Here is a 21,414-nt window from a genome sequence, read left to right as displayed (position 1 = left end):
ATTTCTCTATGTTTAGGAATAGCAGGGAGACGCGACAGCAGGTGGAAGCATCATGCAACACTACTCAGAAGTAATTATTCTTTCTCCGAGGTAGGGATGGGTGGATCTGTCAATTTCAGTTCTCTTGGTTAACATAAGAACAGCTTGCTGAATCAGACCAAAGGCCCATCTAGTCCAGCATCCTGTGGCCAGCCAGTTGCATGTGGAGGCAGTCAATAGCAATCATGGCTAGTACCCATTGATCCATTGACACGTGTGGCGTTGTGGTCTAAACCACTGAGCCTCTTGGGCTTGCCGATTGGAAGGTCGGCGGTTCGAATCCCCACGATAGAGTGAGCTACCATTGCTCTGCCCCAACTTCTGCCAACCTAGCAGCTCAAAAGCACACCAGTGTAAGTAGATAAATAGGTACCACTGCAGCGGGAAGGTAAACTGCGCTTCCGTGCACTCTGGTTTCCGTCATGGTGTTCCGTTGCACCAGAAGCGGCTTAGTCATGCTGGCCACATGACCTGGAAAGCCGTCTGTGGAAAAACACCAGCTCCCTCAGCCTGAAAGTGAGATGAGCACCAAAAGCCCATAGTCACCTTTGACTGGACTTAACTATCCAGGGGTCCTTTACCTTTACCTTTATCCATTGATAGCACTCTCCTGAATGAATTTGTCTAATTCTCTTTTAAAGCCATCTACCTTGGTGGCCATCACTGCTTCCTGTGGCAGTGGGTTCCACAGTTTTAACTATATACTGTGTGAATAAGTACTTTTTAAAAAATCTGTTCTGAATCTTCCAACCTGAAACTTCATTGGATGTCCACGAATTCTGGTGTTATTAAAGATGAGGAAAAAACCCATCCGCTTTCTCCATGCCACACATAATTTTATAAAAGGCTACCATTTTACCTCTTACTCTCCTTTTCTCTAATCTAAAAAGCCCCAAATGCTTCAACTGTTCTTCATAGGGAAGTCACACCATCCCATCAATCATTTTGGTGGCCCTTTTCTGAATCTTTACCAACTCAATAATATCCTTTTTGAGGTGAGGGGAGGTTTCTCACTTTTCCAATCTTAAATTCATTATTCCACAGTTCTGCAGGAATTTGCGGGGTTTGTTTTTTTAAAAAAAACCTTCATGAAAATTCATCGGCATTTTAGTGCAAATTTCTCCCTAATAACAACCTTTTGTGTGCACTTCTAGCATATTTTTGCAAGCTGTTTTTCTCCAGTTTCTCCAGAGCTTCTCCAGTTCACAAGTGTGCTCACAAACTCAGAGAAGTCAGCGATCCCTGGGGTAGACTATGCTGAGCTATTTGGGGCAATGGTATAACCTCATATATAGCAACCTCTCGTGCTTCTGAGGGTCATCATGAAGTTAAAGAGATGCCACCAAACTCTCTCAAACAACAGCAACAGCAGCAAAAGTTTACAGGGAGGTTGAAAGGAACAGCAAGGGGCTGTCAGCTCTTCTGCTGACATGACAGATGAAAAGAAATTCAAGATACCATCCTGGGGAGAAAATTAGAAACTTTGGAATGGAAATGGCAAATGATTTTTATTGAAATGTACATCCTGCTGTCAAATGGAAAGATCAAGCCTTAGGTACTGATGCTTAAAAATAATGCTTTTTAAGTAAAAGCACATGCAGGCACAACCACTAACCTTTAAAATAGAGAGTTGGCCCTGTGGTGCATTCATTGTCTGTATTTAAAAGGAGAAGCAGAAAAATCTGGACTGTAATCCTACACAGGTTTACCAGTAAGCAAGCCCTCTTGAACTCAATAGGACTTATTTCCAAATGGAGACCCATCTGTTGTGAACAGCAGAGAGATGCAAGGAGATTCTCTGTCAAATAAAACTGATTGGGGGGCACGCCATTATTTCTTCCTGGCTCTTTTTCTGCTCCTTCCCTGTGGCAACCATTTTGTGTTATGCGACAGCCCTTGCAGCGGCCATTTTGTCATGGATTCCCTCAGCACTTTCTCAAAATTTGAATGCACCCACTGGCCCCAAAAGGCTGATAATGCCTTCTTAAGTAGCATCCAAAGACTTGGGAAAGTCTGCTGAGATGGTTGACCCTCCCCTTCTCCTTTCTTTCTCTCTCTCTTTCTCTCTCTTCATAAAGGGTAACGAGTTACTATTTGCTGAGTTGTTCTGACGCTTAGTGTCTCTGCTTGTCATTTACAGAGGGGATGTTTTGTTTCTCAATTAATTTTCATTATTAATATTCTCTTCGTTACTATTTCCTTCCTCGATTCAATTGGCTTTGCCGTTGATTCGGAACAAGTTAATTCTTTTCTATAATTTCCAATACAGTAGTACCTCTGGTTACATACTTAATTCGTTCCAGAGATCCGTTCTTAACCCAAAAGTGCTCTTAACCTGAAGCACCACTTTAGCTAATGGGGCCTACTGCCGCCACCACATGATTTCTGTTCTTATCCTGAAGCAAAGTTCTTAACCCGAGGTTTCAGGCTTAGCGGAGTCTGTAACCTGAAGCATATGTAACCTGAGATACCACTGTAGTCTTTGCTAATTGACTCCAAAGGGAGAACTGGCCACTCCTCTGCTGCTTGTAGCTTCAGTGTTTTCCATCCAAATGGCATTGAATTTTCACGCATTCTGCTACTCCTTTGGGGCACGAGAGCCACTAAATTTCAGATAGATGGGGAAATGGTCCTCATTGTAGAGGCAGTTTAAGGAAGGAGCTTGTAGTATGAGCTTTGAGCTGCTTTCAATGGAAGACACATTTGCTATTCTGCTTTTAACTTCTGTACTGTTACACCCCACCCCGCGGTGGAGATTCCAGTGAGTTTCAGGCACGCTTTACACAGGGTTCATGTTTCCTTTGGAATAATAATAATAATTTATTATTTGTGCCCTGCCCATCTGGCTGGGTTTCCCCAGCCACTCTGGGCGGCTTCCAACCGAATATTAAAAACACGACAAAACATCAAACATTAAACACTTCCCTAAGCTTGGCTGCCTTCAGATGTCTTCTAAAAGTCAGGTAGTTGTTTATCTCTTTGACATCTAATGGGAGGGCATTCCACAGGGTGGGCACCACTACCGAGAAGACCCTCTGCCTGTAACCTCAAATCTTGTAGTGAGGGAACTGCCAGAAGGCCCTCGGCGCTCAGTGTCCGGCCTGAAAGATGGGGGTGGAGACGCTCCTTCAGGTATACAGGACCGAGGCCGTTTAGGGCTTTAAAGATCAACACCAACACTTTGAGTTGTGCTCAGAAATGCACTGGTAGCCAATGTGTGGAAATGATGTTCAGTGCTTGGGGAGGGATTGTGAAGTGTTTTTGATTTGGTTTGTTTTATAAAAAGCAACTTCTCTTACTGCTTCTCCCCCTTGTGTAAGTTCTCAGAATGTTAACATCAGGTTGTCTTTGGTTTATCCTTCACGACCCTACCCAACCTTTCTTATACAGTGGTACCTCAGGTTAAATACTTAATTTGTTCCAGAGGTCCGTTCTTAACCTGAAATTGTTCTTAACCTGAAGCACCACTTTAGCTAATGGGGCTTCCTGCTGCCGCTGCACCGCCGGAGCACGATTTCTGTTCTCATCCTGAAGCAAAGTTCTTAACCCGAAGTAATATTTCTGGGTTAACGGAGTCTGTAACCTGAAGCGTCTGTAACCTGAAGCGTATGTAACCTGAGGTACCACTGTATATGTACCTGCTTGTTTCCCATCCTTTCCCAACCAATCCCATCATTGTTCATTTGCTCAGCTTGTCTTTGTTTATAGTTGATAGCAGTACCCAGCCATTCTTATATACCTGCTTGTTTTCTACCCTTCTCCACTCAATCCCAGGCTCATCCTTACCCTGATAAAGAAATGAATAAATAATTAATTGTTTTCTAGCTACCTGATTTGGTCAGACTAGTTTCTTAGGCAGTGAAACTTCTCATTTTGGCCCTAGTTTTTAAGGTTAGGCTTGCATTTTACATGCAGCTGTTTTCTGTATCTGTCTTTATTAGTACTCACACCAAGTACTTGTGTGCCTCTGACTTCTGCACACGCAGCACACATACAGTGAGTGTATAAGCCATAAAGCTTAGCGCTAACATGAGGGATCTGGGTAGCATCTCTCACGTCTACATCACAGCCAAATAGAAGTGTGAGAGCCAGCAGGACTGAGCACTCAGTTGGCTGTATGCTCTTGTTAAAAATAATAATTTAATTCTGGGCTAGCACATAGGGGACGCGGATGGCGCTGTGGGTAAAACCTCAGTGCCTAGGACTTGCTGATCGTAAGATCGGCGGTTCGAATCCCTGTGGCAGGGTGAGCTCCCGCCGTTTGGTCCCAGCTCTTGCCCACCTAGCAGTTCGAAAGCACCCCTAAGTGCAAGTAGATAAATAGGGACCACTTACTTAGCAGGAAGGTAAACGGCGTTTCCGTGCGCGGCGCTGGTGCTGGCTCGCCAGTGCAGCTTAGTCACGCTGGCCACGTGACCCGGAAGTGTCTTCGGACAGCGCCGACTCCTGGCCTCTAGAGCGAGATGAGCGCGCAAACCCTAGAGTCGGTCACGACTAGCCCGTACGGGCAGGGGTATCTTTACCTTTACCTAGCAAATAATCCCCTGGACCTATCTGCCTTTTGGTGGGATCAATCCCCTCTAGAGCGGCTCCCATGTCTCCAAATTTCATGTGCTTAAGTGGAAAAACAAAAACATTATTGCCAATGCAAGTCAGTGGGAGGAATGGAGGTGAAGACTTACGAATTTGGATTAGATTGGATCTGAACCATAACTAATTGGGAGAGAGAGCTTGAACAACCCATTTGGAGGACATAGGTGGATGATCTGGTGTGAAAGGAACATAAAGTTGCAGAGTGTTCCCTACTTAAAATGAATCCTTCAGCGGTGAGCCTCTGATGTCTATTGTTTAACAGACTATCACATAGACAGGGTCAAGAAAAGTCAGGAGAGACCTGCTCCCCCGCATCACCAAAAAGTAACACCAACATTCCCAAACCTTGCTTTTCAACATAAACAGATAAGTGCTATTTTAACACCAGAAACTTCAATTCAGGGACATAGGAAACTGTCAAGAGCATTTGTCCATGTAGCTCAGTATTGTCTACACTTGTGAGCAGTGAATCTGGAGGCTGAATTAGGCCCACCGTGCCTCCCCATTCGGCCTGCGAGGTCATTTTGGCCAAGCCACACTCATCACCCCTGCACCTGATGCCATGGTTGTCATTAGGTTTGGGGCAGGTAAAAAATCTTACTCAGCAGAAAGGAAGTTTGCAGGCACTGCTGATCAGCAGACCTAAACACAAAACAAAAAAACCCCTTTGCAAAGAGCTGCGCAAAATGGCTCTTTGAAAGGAGCTTCTCAAGAAGGTCTGGCACAGAACTTTGCAAGTCGCTGTGAGTGGGGTGGAACTTGCAGGAGCCACACCTCTCTTTCTACAAAGCAATTACTAACACATGTCCTGGCTCAACTTCCTGATGCACTTACCCTTCCTTGCATAAGCCAGATTTAATTGTTTCATTTCCAGTGCAAGGTTATAGATTGGAATCTACTAGCAAAACATTTTCCAACATAGCTGCTGGCACCAGAGCAACATGTGGAAACTGCTGGCAGTATCCATGTAATACTTTTTTATCATTTATTTATTTGGAGATATTCACACTTAAATTACAGAACAGCCAATTAGAACTCCTCCACCCCACTTCACAACAACCCTGCGAGTTACTTTAAGCTGAGAGATAACGTGTGGATAAAGGTCAGTAAGGGAGCTTCTTGGCTAACTGGAGATTTGAACCTGACTCCCTTTAGCCCTATTTTGATACTAAATGCAGGATCACACTAAACCCTGAGAGAAACTTGAAGGACAGGAAGGGATAAGGCAGGACAGGGCAGGAGCGGGAAATGTTGCTTTTTTCCCTGTTGAACTCTGCATTCCTTTTGACACAGGCCAACAGTAGGTGGGACAAATTCCCCTTGGTACAGACACTCACACCAAATTCCTAATCAGACCAAATTCCAAGCCAGGCTTTGTTTAGTAATGCATTACAGTCGTACCTTGGAAGTCAAACAGAATTCATTCTGGAAGTCCAAAATGTTTGGAAACCAAAGCTCAGCTTCTGATTGGCTGCAGGAGCTTCCTGCAGCCAATCAGAAACTGTGGAAGCCGCACCGGACATTCGGCTTCCAAAAATCGTTTGAAAACTGGAACACTCATTTTGATCATTTGGGAGCCAATTTGTTCGGGAGACAAGGCATTTGAGATCAAGGTATGACTGTACAGGACAGACTTCAAAGAGTGTGCAAGAGCATTTCCATTAGTACACACACTCAACAGACAACATATGCATAATCTTAGCTGGGAAGGTTCAAGCGGGTCATCACAAAAGTGTCCTGCGTCCTGATATCAGGCTCCTCCCGGGAGCTCCCTCTGTCAATCTTATCAGTAAGGAGCTTCTTCCAGAGGAGGAGCCTGAAAGTAAGTTGGATTTTGAGCTGGTTTCCCCATCACCAAGGACACAGAGATTCCAGTGCCAGAACGAACGAACCTCACAGGACCAGCCTGTCAGAGTGTGCCTATTTGCTTGCCAAGACCAGAGAGGCCTATTGTTTGCCACAGTAAGGCTTGTGACCATCCTTCTCACCTGTTCATGCCTAGCCATGCAGTTCATGTGCTGTGCCTTTAAACCTTGCAATGCCTATGTCTCATTCATCAAAGAATTTGGCAGAAACGGACACCTGAGTTTGAGTTCTGCTTCTGTCAGCAAGGTCATGGGCTTCCTAAGGTGGCAGACCTATGTGTGGGTTGAGAGGAAGTCCGATTCAAAGCTATAGGCTTACTTCTGAGTAAACACGCATTTCCCCAGCTGCAAAATGTTGTGGGAGACTTGGTAAATATAGATCTATCTATTTCAATCCATCCCAGAGCTGCCAAGCGCAGAACTAATTATAAACCATTTCGTACTAAAAGCAATAAATTGCTCTTGTGTTTTATCCAAGCTTAAATTACCTATTGCTGAGAGAGGGAGATCAAACATGCACATCTCCGACAAAAACAAACAATTTATTTTTATTTTATTTTGGAAATCATATGCATCAAAATAAAAGAAGGAAGCTTTGGGAAACATAGCATGATTTTCAGAAATTGACAGGTATTCTAGTTACATTAAACCATCGAGATTTAGATGGGTTCAAAAGGGGAGGAGGTCAGTTCATTGAGGATAAGGGAAGCAGTGGCTTCTAGCCATGATGGCTAGATGCTACCTCCAGGTTTCAGAAGACAGGTGCCTCTTAAGTACATGTTAATGAGAAACAACCCTGGGAGAGGTCTCCTCCCCCTCTTGTTCTGGTCATGGTTTCCCAGAGAGAGACTAGACAGACCTCTGAGCCAACAAAGTTCTTCTGTCAGGGACTGGCAGGATGATGAGGAAGAGTGGTGGGAGCCACCTGCCCAAGAACTCAGAAGATGGTGACTTAGATCTTGGATCCTGGTTGTGGGACACTGAAGAGCAGTCTGCGGAAGCAATGAGCTGGGAGGTACTAGAACATAGCTGTCAACATTTCCCTTTTTTTAAGGGAAATTCCCTTATTCCTAATAGGATCCCTCGCAAGAAAAGGGAGACGTTCACAGCTATGTACTAGAAGTAGGAGATGTGAGCGATCAAAGGTCAGGAGAAGGAGGGCCTTCTAGGACAGAGTTAGAGGCTGAGAGTTACAGTGTGAGTGCAGACTGTCACAGTCCTGTGGACTATCCTCCCCCTCTGACACTCTGTTTGAGGAGAGTCCTGCATGTTGCTGAGCAAAGAGCCAGACAGTCCCCGAGGAGGAGCTCACGCTCTGCTTGGGAGGCATCCAGAGTGAGAGGCTAGAGTATGGTTACCAGATTTTTTTCAATGAATCCGGGGACACTGTTGTTGTTTTTTTAAGCTGAGTAGCAACAGGGAGTCAGTAGTGGGGATGGTGAGGCAAAAGACCCTGGGCCCAAGCACACATGCATGTTGTATAAAAGTGCAAAGCCCTTCTTTCACACCCTGTGAAACATAAATGTGCAGAGTTTTTTTAAAAACTCGGCAATGGCGCGCCACCCGCCCATGACTCCCGAGCCTTCCCCAATCTCCTTCCCCCTTCCCCCTTTGTTTGGCAGATCAGGGGAGGCTTGGGAGTCATGGGTGGGTGGCCATTGTTCAGGAGGAGCCAGCTTGGTAGTTCAGTTGGCTCTGGCTGGCTTCAGGAGCTGCTCGCTGCTGTGGCGCAGGAAAAATGGTGGGTGCCGTGGCAGCGAGCAGCTCCTGAAGCCAGCCAGAGCCAACTGCGCTACCAGGCTGGCTCCGGGCTGCTGAAGCTGCTGCTGCCACGTTTCCCAGGGACAGATTTGCAAATCTGGGGACTGTCCCTGGGAACTGGGGATGTCTGGTTACCCTAGGCTAGAGAGGAAGGGTACAGCTAATGGTCAGTTTCAGCCAGTTGGATTTATACGAACCAGTGTTGGCATTTTCTGTTAATAAAGAACTCATTGCATTCTGTATGCGTGCCTGCCCTGTGGTTGACCTGGCTCCCTGACAGCTCCTTGACATCTTATGCTTCCAAATGGTGTATTGCGTGTGGGGCAGTGTGACCCTTTGCAAGTTTATACAGAAATGAATCCCACTAACTTTCGTGAGATTGATTCCCTAGTATGCATTCTTAGGGTTGTGGTTCGAGGACCCGACCCCCGCAATGTGAAATGAATACGCAGGGACATGTGATATAAGGTTAATGGGCAAGGAAAGGCCACAACTTTATTGATTACAGCAGTGAAACGGTATTGACTTAGGCATTGGATCTTTAAAGCAAGTGGGTTTATTCACCAGTAGGTGGAGCCAACTATAGGCTCTCCCCTGATGTCACCGAGGGTCGTGCCATGGCCTCCCGCCAAGCAGGCATCGGACAGAGTACACGACCGCCAGATTCCTTTAACGGAATACCCAAAAAATTGAAGGCATAGGCGATGGCCACACCTAGCCCTTCGACACACCACAACACATTATTCCAATGCCTAACCACCACCCGAGCCGAACAGGCTCGCCGCCAATACCCTCACGGCTGCAACCAATCCCAAATGCTATTGATGACACTATCTAACCAAAAGTCGTTCCCCAGATCTGATAGATGCACACCGTCATTCCGGTATAAGGCTTGATCGCCAATATGAATACGGTTATGACAAATGACTCGGCCATTCATGAAGCGCACCCAACGGGCCACTGTCCGATTTACAAGTTTCCTGGTTTTTTCAATGGCCATACAGCTCTGCTTCCAGGGAGGAGAGTCTTTACAGTCCAAGTCTGCACCAACTCAACTCACAACTGAGCTACACGTCCAAGTGAGGACTTGAACCAGGTCATCCAGGGCCTTGTTTGACACTTTAACCACTACACCACACTGCCTCTCATAAGAACTGGACCAGACCAGCATCTTGTGGCCAATCAGATGCCTATCAGAAGCCCACAAGCAAGAGAGGAGCGCAACAGTCCTTGACCAATTACGGTTCCCAGGAATTGGTGCCTTCTTGACGTAAACCTAATTAAAGTAGCATAGCTGGCAATGGAAGGAGATTTTCCTTCCCAGTTCTATACATAAGACCAACCTGTGAATGGACACTATCCATCATTATCCGATGACAAGTGGAACCAGATGCACATATCGTATTATTTTACTTGTAGGCACTACTTGATCACATAATTACATATCCCTCCCCCTTTTTTGGCAGATGCAAGGGGGGCAATCTTGAGTGCTTTCTCCAATCTATAGTTTGTCATGGGATTTTTAAAAAGCCATCTTTCTATATGATAGAACTAGGTCTAATTTACCCATTAGAGAAAACAACATCGTAAAGAATATCTGCCAACTCCACGATATAAAACTTCACCATGCATCATGAAAAATAATTGCAATGCAATTACCTCTGAATTATAAAACCGTCAAATAGGTGCAATAAGACAAGAGCCTGTGAACATATGAAAAACTGCCTAGCACAGATATAATTATATATGTTTGGGTTGAGGCTGAAAGAGAAAGGGAGCAAAGACGTAAAATAATAAAGCAGGTGCCATTTGAGAGGAAAGCACAATGGTGCCAAAAATTATGGAACGGTGGAATGGACTTCAACCTTTGCTGAATGTGGATATGTGCCAAAACATAAGTGCCTGTGTTTATAGACCCGGAAAGTGCTTTCAGCCAGCTTAGAGTAGTGCACCAGATGTGCCCATTCGTGGTGAGGTCAGATGTAGCCATGGTTTTGCATGCTTCAGTTACATTTTTGGACTACTGCTCCGCACTCTGTGTGGGGCTGCCCTTGAACACTACTCAGAAACTTCCGTTGGCTCAGAATGACGCTGCCAAAAACTTGACCGAAGCCAGCTGTTTGGGATCATGTGACCCTTTATTGTATTGACGGTTGGTACAATGGAAAGCGTTGGCCAGGATATCTAGATCAGGTTTCCCAAAGCTTGGGTCTCCAGTTGCTTTTGGACTACAAATCCCATCATCCCTAGCTAGCAGGACCAGTGGTCAGGGATGATGGGAATTTTGGTCCACAAAGAGCTGGAGACCCAAGTTTGGGAAACCCTGTTCTAGAGCCTTTAATGGCTTAAGTTGCCTGAGTGACTTTTTCTGCCTTTGTTTTATCTGTTTGTCCTTTAAGACAAGCCTGTGCATATTCTGAGGACTGCTTAGTGGCAAGAGATGGGAGACCTTTTCCTATGGCAGTGTCCTGTACGTGGAACTCCCTGCCTCATGAGCAGCTGTGGAAACCTGTGGTCTTCTAGATGTTGCTGGACTTAAAAAAACCCATCACCTGCCCCCCATCAGCAATGCCATGGTTGATGAGAGGTGTTGTGGGACAACATCTGGAGGGCTGAAGATTCCCCATGCCTGATTTAATTCCTCTTCCTCTTTACCTCCATCCCACTGCCATTGGAAGGCTGTTCTTTTGCAGTTGGCCTTAAACTTTGTCACTGTTTGAGTTACTGTCACTGCAGTTCCCACCTCACGGAGCTGCGATTCCCAGCACCCTTAACAAACTACAGTTCCCAAGATTCCTTGTGGGAAGCCATAACTATGTACTGTGAAGCTGACCTAAGTTAAGCATGGGTGGGGAATCTATACCCCACCCATGAGATTTTCACTGAAATTACAATGCTGCCAGGTATGCCCCACATTTGCTTGACCTGAGGTATAGTTGAGTATTTGAAGGGAAAAGTAGACAGGAAGTCCAGTGCATCTTTGCATTTAACATGCATGTTTTTAAAAATGCAAATTGCATCAGCTGTGGGGGAGGGGGTAATAATCATTAATCGTATCAGAGCAGGCATGAGGGGGAAGGGCTTAACCCCTTCTTCCCCTGCTACAGTCCTCAGGAAAATCACTCCTCTTGAGGCGGTATTTTGCATCCTGAGAATCCTTCAGTGACTGTGGATTTATGATCTGTGACCAAATATCATTTCTGACTAAATTACATCATTAAAAAAAGCTTAATTATTATGTGTTGTCCCTACAGCCATAAATAAAACGAACCTCCTATAGCCATAAATAAAGAGAACCTCCAAGTTTTTATTTCTTTGTGTCTTATATTAACATCTTATCTCTCCCTGCAACCTGTTCAGAGTTCTCTCTTATGTTAGGAAGTCCTTCTCATTTCAATAGAACTTATATCCATTTCTACTAAGTCTGCCTGGGACCATAGCCTTTGTTCTTTCTGCCATAGCAGTCCAGCTACGTAGATGGCTGGACCAAAAGACCAGGGTCACATCCACAACAGACATTTAAATTATATGGCTTCTGCAAAAAAAGAAAAGAAAAATATATATACGTTGGGAACTGTAGTTTTTGAGGGTGCTGGGAATCGTAGCTCTGTGATGGCATAAACTACAATTCCCAGGGTTCTTTGGGAGAAATCATGCACTTCAAATGCATGGTGTGAATGTAACCAAGAAGCTCATGGCTGGGCAGGGTAATTGTGAATTTCCCATATCCAAATAAGTGGCGCAATAGGTCAGTGCAACCTTCTGTTAGCCAGAAGTTTGGTGGTTCGAGCCCAACCAGGGACAGCTGTGGACAGGATTCCTGCATTGCCCTCGGGGTCTCTTCCAACTCTGCAATTCTAGGATTCTAGAGAAAGGAAGAGCTAGCCTCCATCACATTTCCTGAAAAGCCTTCCTCATTATTTTTATGAGCTAGGACCTTGATTTCACCTAATAGACAAACTTTCCAGATACTCCAAAAACCTTCCAGTTTTCCAATATCTCACTTTTGCCAGGTTTTGTGAATTCTTACCAAAATACACAGCAAGTCAATACACAACAAAAATGTGAGCAAACATTTGAGTTCATTGAAAGTTTCCAGCCAACCTGATGAAGAGTTCTGAATGATCTGAAAGCTTGCCCACTATTTTCCTACCATAGATTAGGTTAGATTAGCTCCTATGGACCCAATACAGCCACTTTCAAGTAGTGTGTGTGCCTTTAACAGTTTCCTGACATGGAGAAATCTTCCACCAGCTGCATGCCAGATATGTGTTAAAAGCACAGGAGCCTTATCACAACAAAATACTTGGCATCTCTGTGTGTCTGCAACCAATTGACAGAAGGGATATCCTACCTCTATGATTTTGGATGCTAGATAAGCTTTGCTGCGGAAAGTCTGCAGATGGGAAACACAAGTTGCTTGCATAGTGGTATACTACAGACACTTACTCGAGAGTAAGCCCCACCGGACTCAGTTTGTAAACGTGTTTTGAGCCAGTCTGAAAAAGGTATTCCTCCTGCTTGTGTCTGCCCTGCTCTTTCTGCCACAACAGCTTGTGCAAAGACCAGGGACTGAGCCTGATTTTTATGCCTCCAGAGCTGCATTGTGTAAAGATAAGCAGGGCAAATTGGTCTCTGAGGCAATGCAGCCCACTGACTAGGAAGCAAGTCTCTTCAAACTTAGTAGCATTTGTTTCTCAGTAACTGTGAGCAAAGATCTGCCTACAATCATTGTGTGCATAGCTGTCAACTTTTCTCACGAGGAATCCTATTCAGAATAAGGGAATTTCCCTTTAAAAAGGGGGAAGTTGACAGCTATGATTGTGTGTGTGTGTTGGAAGGGGGCTTTGTTAACTGTTAGCAATGGGGACAAAGTCTGGACTGGGAAAATCCCTGGTGCCTCATGCCCCAGACAATTCCAAAGCAGAGCCTGGGCTCCTATCTGGATTTGACCACCATCACTACTGCTAGCCAGCCTTCCAGCCTCCTTCTCCCAAGTTCATCAGACAGCAAGGGCTCCTCCTAACCCTCTTGTTTTTGGTGATTCTCCCATTTGAGAAGGCTCAGGAAAGGCTAGAGGACCACAAAAAATCAGTGGAAGCCAATGGGAGTTTGCCCATCACCACGTTGAAAGACCCTCCAAGTGTCCCTATTTTCCATGGACAGTCCTGGATTTACAGAAGCCATACTGATTTCTGATTTGATACTGGAATATCCCACTTTTCCTTGGGACGTACCGATTTTCATTGGAGAAATGTTGGAGGGTATGGAGTTATGCAATCCCTGAGCAAAGTAACTATACAGTCATACCTCGGGTTGAAGTAGTTTCAAGATGAATATTTTTGGGTTGTGCTCCATGGCAACCCGGAAGTAACGGAGTGTGTTACTTCCAGGTTTCATCGCTCGTGCATGCACATGCGCAGACGCTCAAAATGAGGTCATGTGCATGTGCGGAAGTGCCGAATCGTGACTCGAGGACGTGGGTTGCGTTCACTTCTGGATGCGAATGGGGCTCCGGAACGGATCCTGTTTGCATTCAGAGGTACCACTGTAGAACTTTTAGAAGACATCTGAAGGCAGCCCCGTCTGGGGAAGTTGTTTCATGTTGTATTATGTTTTTATATATGTTGGTAGCAGCCCAGAATGGCTGGGACAACCCAGTCAGATGGGCGGGGTTTATTATCATTATTGTGAGTTGTTGTTGTTGTTGTTGTTATTGGAATAGGATATTTTAATTGGAGAAATGTTGGAGGGTATGTGTCTGGTGTTAATTGGGCATCATTAGATCCAGTCTTTTTCCTCTAAGAGTTTCTAGACCTTATGGCGCCAAATAAAAACCCAAGACACACACAGGCTGTCCTCTGAATTAAATCTCAGTACCCAAAGAGAACAGGGCTCCTAGAAATCAAAGAGGAAGGATTTAGCACGTATCTCTTGTCTATGGCAATTACCGCCCATCCCTCTGTACCTAATTCCCCCCCTCCCAGTTTGATTCAAACAGACTTCCAAGAACATTGCGAAATAGCTTAAATCTTCCTTCTTGCAAATATACACAGAGTTGCCCACCGATGTTTTCTTTTCAGATTTGGAACCATGCTGCACCACTAAATTGTGGAGGGGAGGGGAACCTCAAAGCAGTTTACAAAGAGGACGCAACAATGAAATTATTAACAGAAAAGTTAAAATCAATGATTTAAAATGTTTAAATTTGATAGGCTGCTTCCGAGCAAATGTGGGTGTATTATAGCCCTTGGCTGCGATCCCATGCACACTAGTTGTGAGTCTGGATGGAGGAGGATTTTGTTTCTATTTGAATTAAAAGTCAAACCCACCTAATTCACACTTTCTGAAACAATACGTGAACCGAAACAAAGCTGCCTCTCAAAATTCGTACGTTGTCAAATTTTGCAATCGAGTACCATGTACATATAAATGCGCATATATGCGAGTAAATGTCATATAGAAATGAATATACAGTTGTACCTCGGGTTACATACGCTTCAGGTTACATACGCTTCAGGTTACAGACTCCGCTAACCCAGCAATATTAACTCAGGTTAAGAACTTTGCTTCAGGATGAGAACAGAAATCGTGCGGCGGCAGCGGGAGGCCCCATTAGCTAAAGTGGTGCTTCAGGTTAAGAACAGTTTCAGGTTAAGAACGGACCTCCAGAACAAATTAAGTTCTTAACCTGAGTTACCACTGTATTACTAAAAAAATAGCATATATAGATATATTAGGGGAAATGCAGATGTTGGACAAAGCGGCATACATAAAGGAGCATATTACATGAAACCTGCAGTCAGATGCTAATGAATTAATTTGCAAACTAATGTGGGAATGTGAGAGTGGAAAAGAGAGAAACTGAGAGAAACCAAAATGGACATATTCAGTGCACCTTCCCTACTTGGGAGCAAGTCTCATTCAGTTCCATGAGATTTGCTTTGGAGTAAGCCTACTATGTGGTATCAGGGGCTATAAATGTGGAATGCAAATCCTGAGGGTGGTTTGACCCGGCTTGCTGACTCTCTCGGGTCTCATGCTGCGGGTTTGGTAAGAGTGCTCTGACCTTTGCATGTTTACTGGAAGGAAGTCCCACTGGGGTTCACTCCCAAGTCAATCTTAAATCTTCCCCCTAGTGAGGCTTAAATCAGTGCAGGATTAGGCCTTTGGGGGGAAAGTGTCTTGGAACTGAAGGCTCCGGCTGTCAGAAGCTGAAACTGGCAGCAAGAAGGGAGGCCAGACCACAACTGCTGCTTGTATCAGGTACTGGAAAACTTCTAGAGGCAGGATTAGACCCCTGTTCGTTCCACCAAAGATCTCTCCCTGACCCAGTTTTCCAAAAAAAAACCACTCAGGGATTCTTATTGTCTTCTTTCTTTCCTTAATTAGTCCTGGCCTGACATGGTTGTTTGTTAGGACTGGTGGTTCTTCAGGGAGAATTGTATCTCTTTTTAAATGTGTAGAAGTATATGTCTGAAATTAAGAGTTGATTAAAGGTGCCTAAATTGTGGGGGCAGCAGGGGACCCCCTTAGATTTTGTGACAAGTCCCTTTAGCTCCTTATATATATAGATTGGGGACTTTATGATTTGACTAAAATGGAAGGGATCTGAAGAGTGGGCCTTTTAGATTTCCTTGTCAGCCTCCAACTTCCCCACCCCTGCAAAAAGGCAATTTAATTTTGTTATATGGTTGTCAAGGTTTTTAGACCGCTTCCTCAGCAAAAGCCTCTAAGCAGTTTGCAAAACAAACAAAAACAAACCACCAATAGGCAGTATTTATTTAAAGCACATGTAAATCAAACATTGAAGACAAATTGACGCAAAACGTATCAAAAATATAAACAAAAGAGGTGGTTTTAAAACAAGTATGTGCAATAAAATTGCATGTCTGAAACACATGTTTTAAAAAATTACATGCTTGCCCAGTGGTGAGTGATGGGGCTGTGTCTTGCATGGTTCTTTTGCATGGTTTTTTCACTCTGCAAAGATGCTGCGCATTCATTTCTTGGCTCTGCAAAGCCCTTTCCTCCCATGTTGCTCTCCTTGTACCTTCCCAGCAATGCTCTGACTCTTGGAGACCAAGGAGCCTAACATCACATTCACACCATGCATTTAGAGCACTCTTATGCCACTTTAACAGCCATGGAGAACCATGGGAACTGTAGATTGTTAGAGATGCTGGGAATTGTAGCTATGTAAGATCAACACTCCTTACACCTGAAGGAGCATCTCCACCCCCATCATTTAGCCCAGACACTGAGGTCCAGCTCCAAGGGCCTTCTGGCAGCTCCCTCCCTGCGAGACGTGAAGCTACAGGGAACCAGGCAGAGGGACTTCTCGGAAGTGGCGCCTGCCCTGTGGAACGCCCTCCTATCAGATGTCAAGGAAATAGACCACTGTCTGACTTTTAGGAGACATCTGAAGGCAGCCCTGTTTAGGTAAGTTTTTAATGTTTGATGTTTTATTGTGTTTTTAATATTCTGTTGGGAGCCACCAAGAGTGGGTGGGGAGGCCCAGCCAGATGGGCAGGGTATAAATAATAAATTATTACTATTATTATTATTATTATTATTATTATAGCACTCGTAACAAACTACAGTTTGTAGGATACTCCATGGCTATTAAACTGGTATTGTAGTAGTAATAGTAGTAGTAGTAGTAATTTATTTATTATTTATACCCCCCCCCATCTGGCTGGGCTTCCCCAGCCACTCTGGGTGGCTTCCAGAAGAAATATTAAAATACTGCAATACATCAAACACTAAAAGCTTCCCTAAACAGGGCTGCCTTCAGATGTCTTCTAAAAGTCTGGTAGTTGTTCTTCTCTTTGACATCTGGTGGGAGGGCGTTCCACAGGGCTGGTGCCACTACCGAGAAGGCCCTCTGCCTGGTTCCCTGTAACTTGGCTTCTCGCAGTGAGGGAACCACCATACGTGTGCTGTGTATGTGACTATGGTATCTTTATGATATATTAGGGCTGCCATATTACAAAAAGGAAAAGCCAAGATACCATGAAAGTTGTTGATCCCCAAAAAAACTGTGATTTTTTTTCCAGCTTACAGTGGTACCTCGGGTTAAGAACTTTATACCCCGGCTATCTGGCAGGGTTTCCCAGAAGACTGCCGCAACCCTGCAAAATACTCAAATGAGAACTGAGCATGCTCATTGGGCATGGAATGCTGACCGTCAGGCGGCAAAAGTGGATTATCAGGAGGCATGGGATGGAGTGTTCAGTGGCTGTCACACTGAACAGGAACACTCCACACTGCTGCATTTAATTAGGCCCTGTAACAAAATGATACACCATGGAGTGTTCCTGTTCAGTGTGGCCACCAGCCTGCCATGTGCTCTTCTGGAGTACAGTCATACCTTGGTTCTCGAACAGAATCCATCTGGAGGTCCGTTCGACTTCTGAAAATGTTCGAAAAGCAAGGCACAGCTTCCGATTGACTGCAGGAGCTTCTTGCTCTCAATAGGAAGCCTTGGAAGTCATGTCGGACGTTCAGCTTCCAAATAAAGTTTGCTAACGGGAACACTTACTTCCAGGTTTGCGGCGTTCGGGAGCCAAAATGTACATGTACCAAGGCATTTGAGAACCAAGGTATGGCTGTACAGTGGTACCTTGGGTTAAGTACTTAATTCGTTCTGGAGGTCCATTCTTAACCTGAAACTGTTCTTAACCTGAGGTACCACTTTAGTTAATGGGGCCTCCTGCTGCCACTGCACCACCGCCGCACGATTTCTGTTCTCATCCTGAAGCAAAGTTCTTAACCCGAGGTACTATTTCTGGGTTAGCGGAGTCTGGAACCTGAAGCATCTGTAACCTGAGGTACCACTGTACTTGCCAAAGATCCAGGACAAACCGCTGTCTTCCAGAAATTCCCCCCAAACATCACTTCCACCTTTGAAATCCCAGACATATGAGAGAATATATACTTTTATTCACACATCTGCACAACACTGAGTGTAGGATGGAGGGGTGGACAGCATTCACAGTCCAGGAGCAGCCAGCTTTGCAACAAGTGCAGCAGCAGCCTTTCTCAACATGGGATTCAGGCAGCATTGCCCTGAACCTCAGATTCAGAACAGCAGTCAGTTTGGTTCAGAGCCTCTGTGCAACAGCCTGCCCCATTCAGCCCACGATGGCTGCTGCCCTTCTGCATGGAACTCACTTCTTAATTTTAGCTTTAATTTTTGTCTGCTTGCCTCTGACCATTGCTTCCCTCCATAAAAAAGCACTATCTCCCTTCTGAATCGCAGCAAACAGTTGCGACCAGAACACAGTCAAAACAGATAAATTTTGCAGGGAGATTTCCCTTACGATACCCACCCCTGCCCTGTTTTCATTAGCCCATTGCAATTATTTGGCAGGAGGGATGCTGACGGAGATACGACTTACTGCACTTAAATGTAGTGGCATATACTTCCCCCCCTCCTAATTAACTTTCTTATCTCAATTTAACTCGAATAATAACAAGAAATGTTATAACGATAAGCTATTGTTCATTTGCTTATGTGCATCCTTCCTGTCTTTATCGCTTTGCTCCCAGTTTCTTCCGCGGTTGCTTAATTAAAAGCGTTGGAATATTAGCCCTGCATTATTTTTTTTCCTTGATCCCAATACTTGAATTTTGCTGAGGTGCTTTAGCCGTCCTCGGTATTTAAACCTTTATCTGTAGCGGGCAGATAAAGTTTGCTGCACTTTTTATTGGATTCACATAATTTTAATAGGCAATTGTTGCTTTGCGGTCGGGGTGGGGGGAGGAGGTCGTGTTTGCCACATAACGAGCTAATTAAACCGATTGGTTTCTGAAAAACCTGCGTGCTCAAATAAGTTAGCGTAGACGGCTTGGATCTGTAAAAGATGAGGATCTGAGAATTGTTGTGGCGAGATGTGGAATTTAACGCAACGGTCTCACTTGTGTGCCGGTTACAGAAGCGGGTGACTGAAGTGCGCGCACACAAAAAAGATTGCCTTGCCCCGAGCTACTATCCTCCAGCAACGGCAAGTGATGCCTCTTGTAGATATGAAACTCATGCCAGATGGGCAACCGCTAAGCGCTGTAGCCACAAAGGAGGGCAGAAAACCCACAGCCAGGCAAGACAGCGATGGAGTCTCCAGCTCTAAGCCAAGGAAGAAAATCCAAGGGACAATCTGGCTACTGCTGGTGGAGCTGTGCGAAAAGTTCACTTTCTTTGGCATCGTCTGCAACATGATCCTTTTCTGCACTATCAAGCTTGGCTATCCCAACCACCAGGCAGCCATGATCAATCTCTGCTTCGTAGGCGCCTGCATGGTGACTCCGCTTCTGATGGGCTGGCTTGCCCAGTGCCTGGTGGGACGGAGCAAACTGGTGTATATCTGTGCGTTTCTGCATTTCGTAGGTAGGTATTTGGTAGCGCCACTTCCCAGGGGTGGGGATGAAATCAGACACAGTTAGCATTCCAAGGCGAACCAGCCAATTTGGGCTTTCTGCAAACAATACGCAAACCGAAACAAGGCCGTTTCTCTAAATTTGCACATCTCCGAATTTTGCAATTTCGCAAGGCAGTTCTGCAGCTAATGTCTACTAAATGCATGCACTTGGGTATACTGTGTTTAAAAGATGTAAGTGGAAATAACATGCAACAATGCATTGTATAGGGAGCATATACCTTGCTTTGCAAAGGTATATATATTAGGGGAAATTGCATACAGTCCTGTGTATTAGAAGACTTAAACTGAAATGCTGATGAATTTTCACAAGGACTTTTTTTAAAAAAAAAAGAAAATCACTATTGTGATTTCCACTATTGTAGAAATGTGAACTTAAGAATGGAAAATATTCTCCAATCCCTGCAACTTGATTGGGGTCCTTTATCTGTTTTCTTTGATTGTCATTTATGTAGATGATGGATTCCCAAACTATTTTTGGTGGTTCTGGACAAAAACAGCGGTGCAGCAATAGAGCACCTTCTGCCATGGAAGTAGCATGCGCTGCAACTGTGGCTGTGTGCACAGTATACATTTAAAGCACCTCTGAAGCACATTTTCTCCCTCAAAGAATTCTGGGAATTGTAACTCTGTGGTGGGTGGGTGGGTGGGTGTGAACGTGTGTGAACTAGAGTGCCCAGAATCCTTTGAGGGAAAGAATGTACATCTTATTGCTGGCATCCTTCTGTCTTGGGAGGCAATGGAGGAGTGTGCCTTTGGCTGTAGATACGGGAGAGACATGTTTTGTTGCAGCAGAGGCAGATGAAGGCATCTGGTTCTGCTACTGCAGATGCACCGGGGCATTTCTTCTCTCTGCACTGCGTCCAGTGGTCATTCCTCCTCTGGTCACTGCTGTGGATACACAACCTTGACCGTCTGTCTCCAGGCACTGTGATCATCTACAAGGGATTCCCCCACGGCAGGGTTGATGTCGCGGTTGTAGATACCTGAACTGGGAAGGGCGGGGAATAAATAAAAAATTATTATTATTATCATTATTATTACCTTTGTAACAGAGTTAGACGTGGGTGGTGCTGTGGGTTAAACCACAGAGCCTAGGACTTGCTGATCAGAAGGTCGGCGGTTCGAATCCCTGCGTCGGGGTGAGCTCCCATTGCTCTGTCCCTGGTCCTGCCAACCTAGCAGTTCAAAAGCACATCAAAGTGCAAGTAGATAAATAGGTACCGCTCCAGCGGGAAGGTAAACGGCGTTTCCGTGCGCTGCTCTGGTTTGCCAGAAGCGGCTTAAGTCATGGTAGCCACATGACCCGGAATCTGTACGCCGGCTCCCTCGGCCAGTAAAGTGAGATGAGCACCGCAACCCCACAGTCGGTCACGACTGGACCTAATGATCAGGGGTCCCTTTACCTTTACCTTTTAACGTAGAGTTGATGTGCCAATAGGGCTGGTGACTGAAGCCAGGTCCTTGTAGAGCACATCATTGCGGATCACTCCATCTTCCATTCTGTGGACAAGACCATGCCAGTGTAGCTGTCGCTGAGACAGGAGTGAGAACTTTATGGAAATGTGGGCTTGGAAGAGCACATATGCTTTAAAGGTATAATAGTGTGTGCACAGCCTGGTAGTCCTTTCGATGATGCTGGTGGGGGCAGACAGAGAATTGGCAACTCCTTTTGGGTGTTTAACACGGTCTGGTTACACAACTGTCCCCCTATTTAT

The 21,414-nt window shown here is 45.1% G+C and overlaps 1 protein-coding gene and 1 long non-coding RNA gene across 2 annotated transcripts in view; both read left to right on the top strand.

The window, feature by feature from the left end:
• The window catches only part of LOC309378927, a 169,842-nt gene that overhangs the window by 11,579 nt on the left and 136,849 nt on the right, over nt 1-21,414 (top strand). The window lies entirely within an intron of this gene.
• SLC15A5 (solute carrier family 15 member 5) overlaps nt 15,498-21,414 on the top strand; it is a 54,126-nt gene continuing 48,209 nt past the window's right edge. Inside the window, exons 1-2 of the mRNA XM_081927108.1 lie at nt 15,498-15,524; nt 19,199-19,647. Coding sequence (XP_081783234.1) covers nt 19,275-19,647 — 373 coding nt within the window. The 5' untranslated portion in view covers nt 15,498-15,524; nt 19,199-19,274. The remainder of the gene's footprint in view (nt 15,525-19,198; nt 19,648-21,414) is intronic.

The sequence above is a fragment of the Podarcis melisellensis genome (genome assembly GCF_964234715.1).
Source record: "Podarcis melisellensis genome assembly, chromosome: 10".
NCBI lineage: Eukaryota > Metazoa > Chordata > Lepidosauria > Squamata > Lacertidae > Podarcis > Podarcis melisellensis.
Note: the sequence above shows the minus strand (reverse complement) of the source record. Positions and strands in the feature narration are given on the sequence as shown.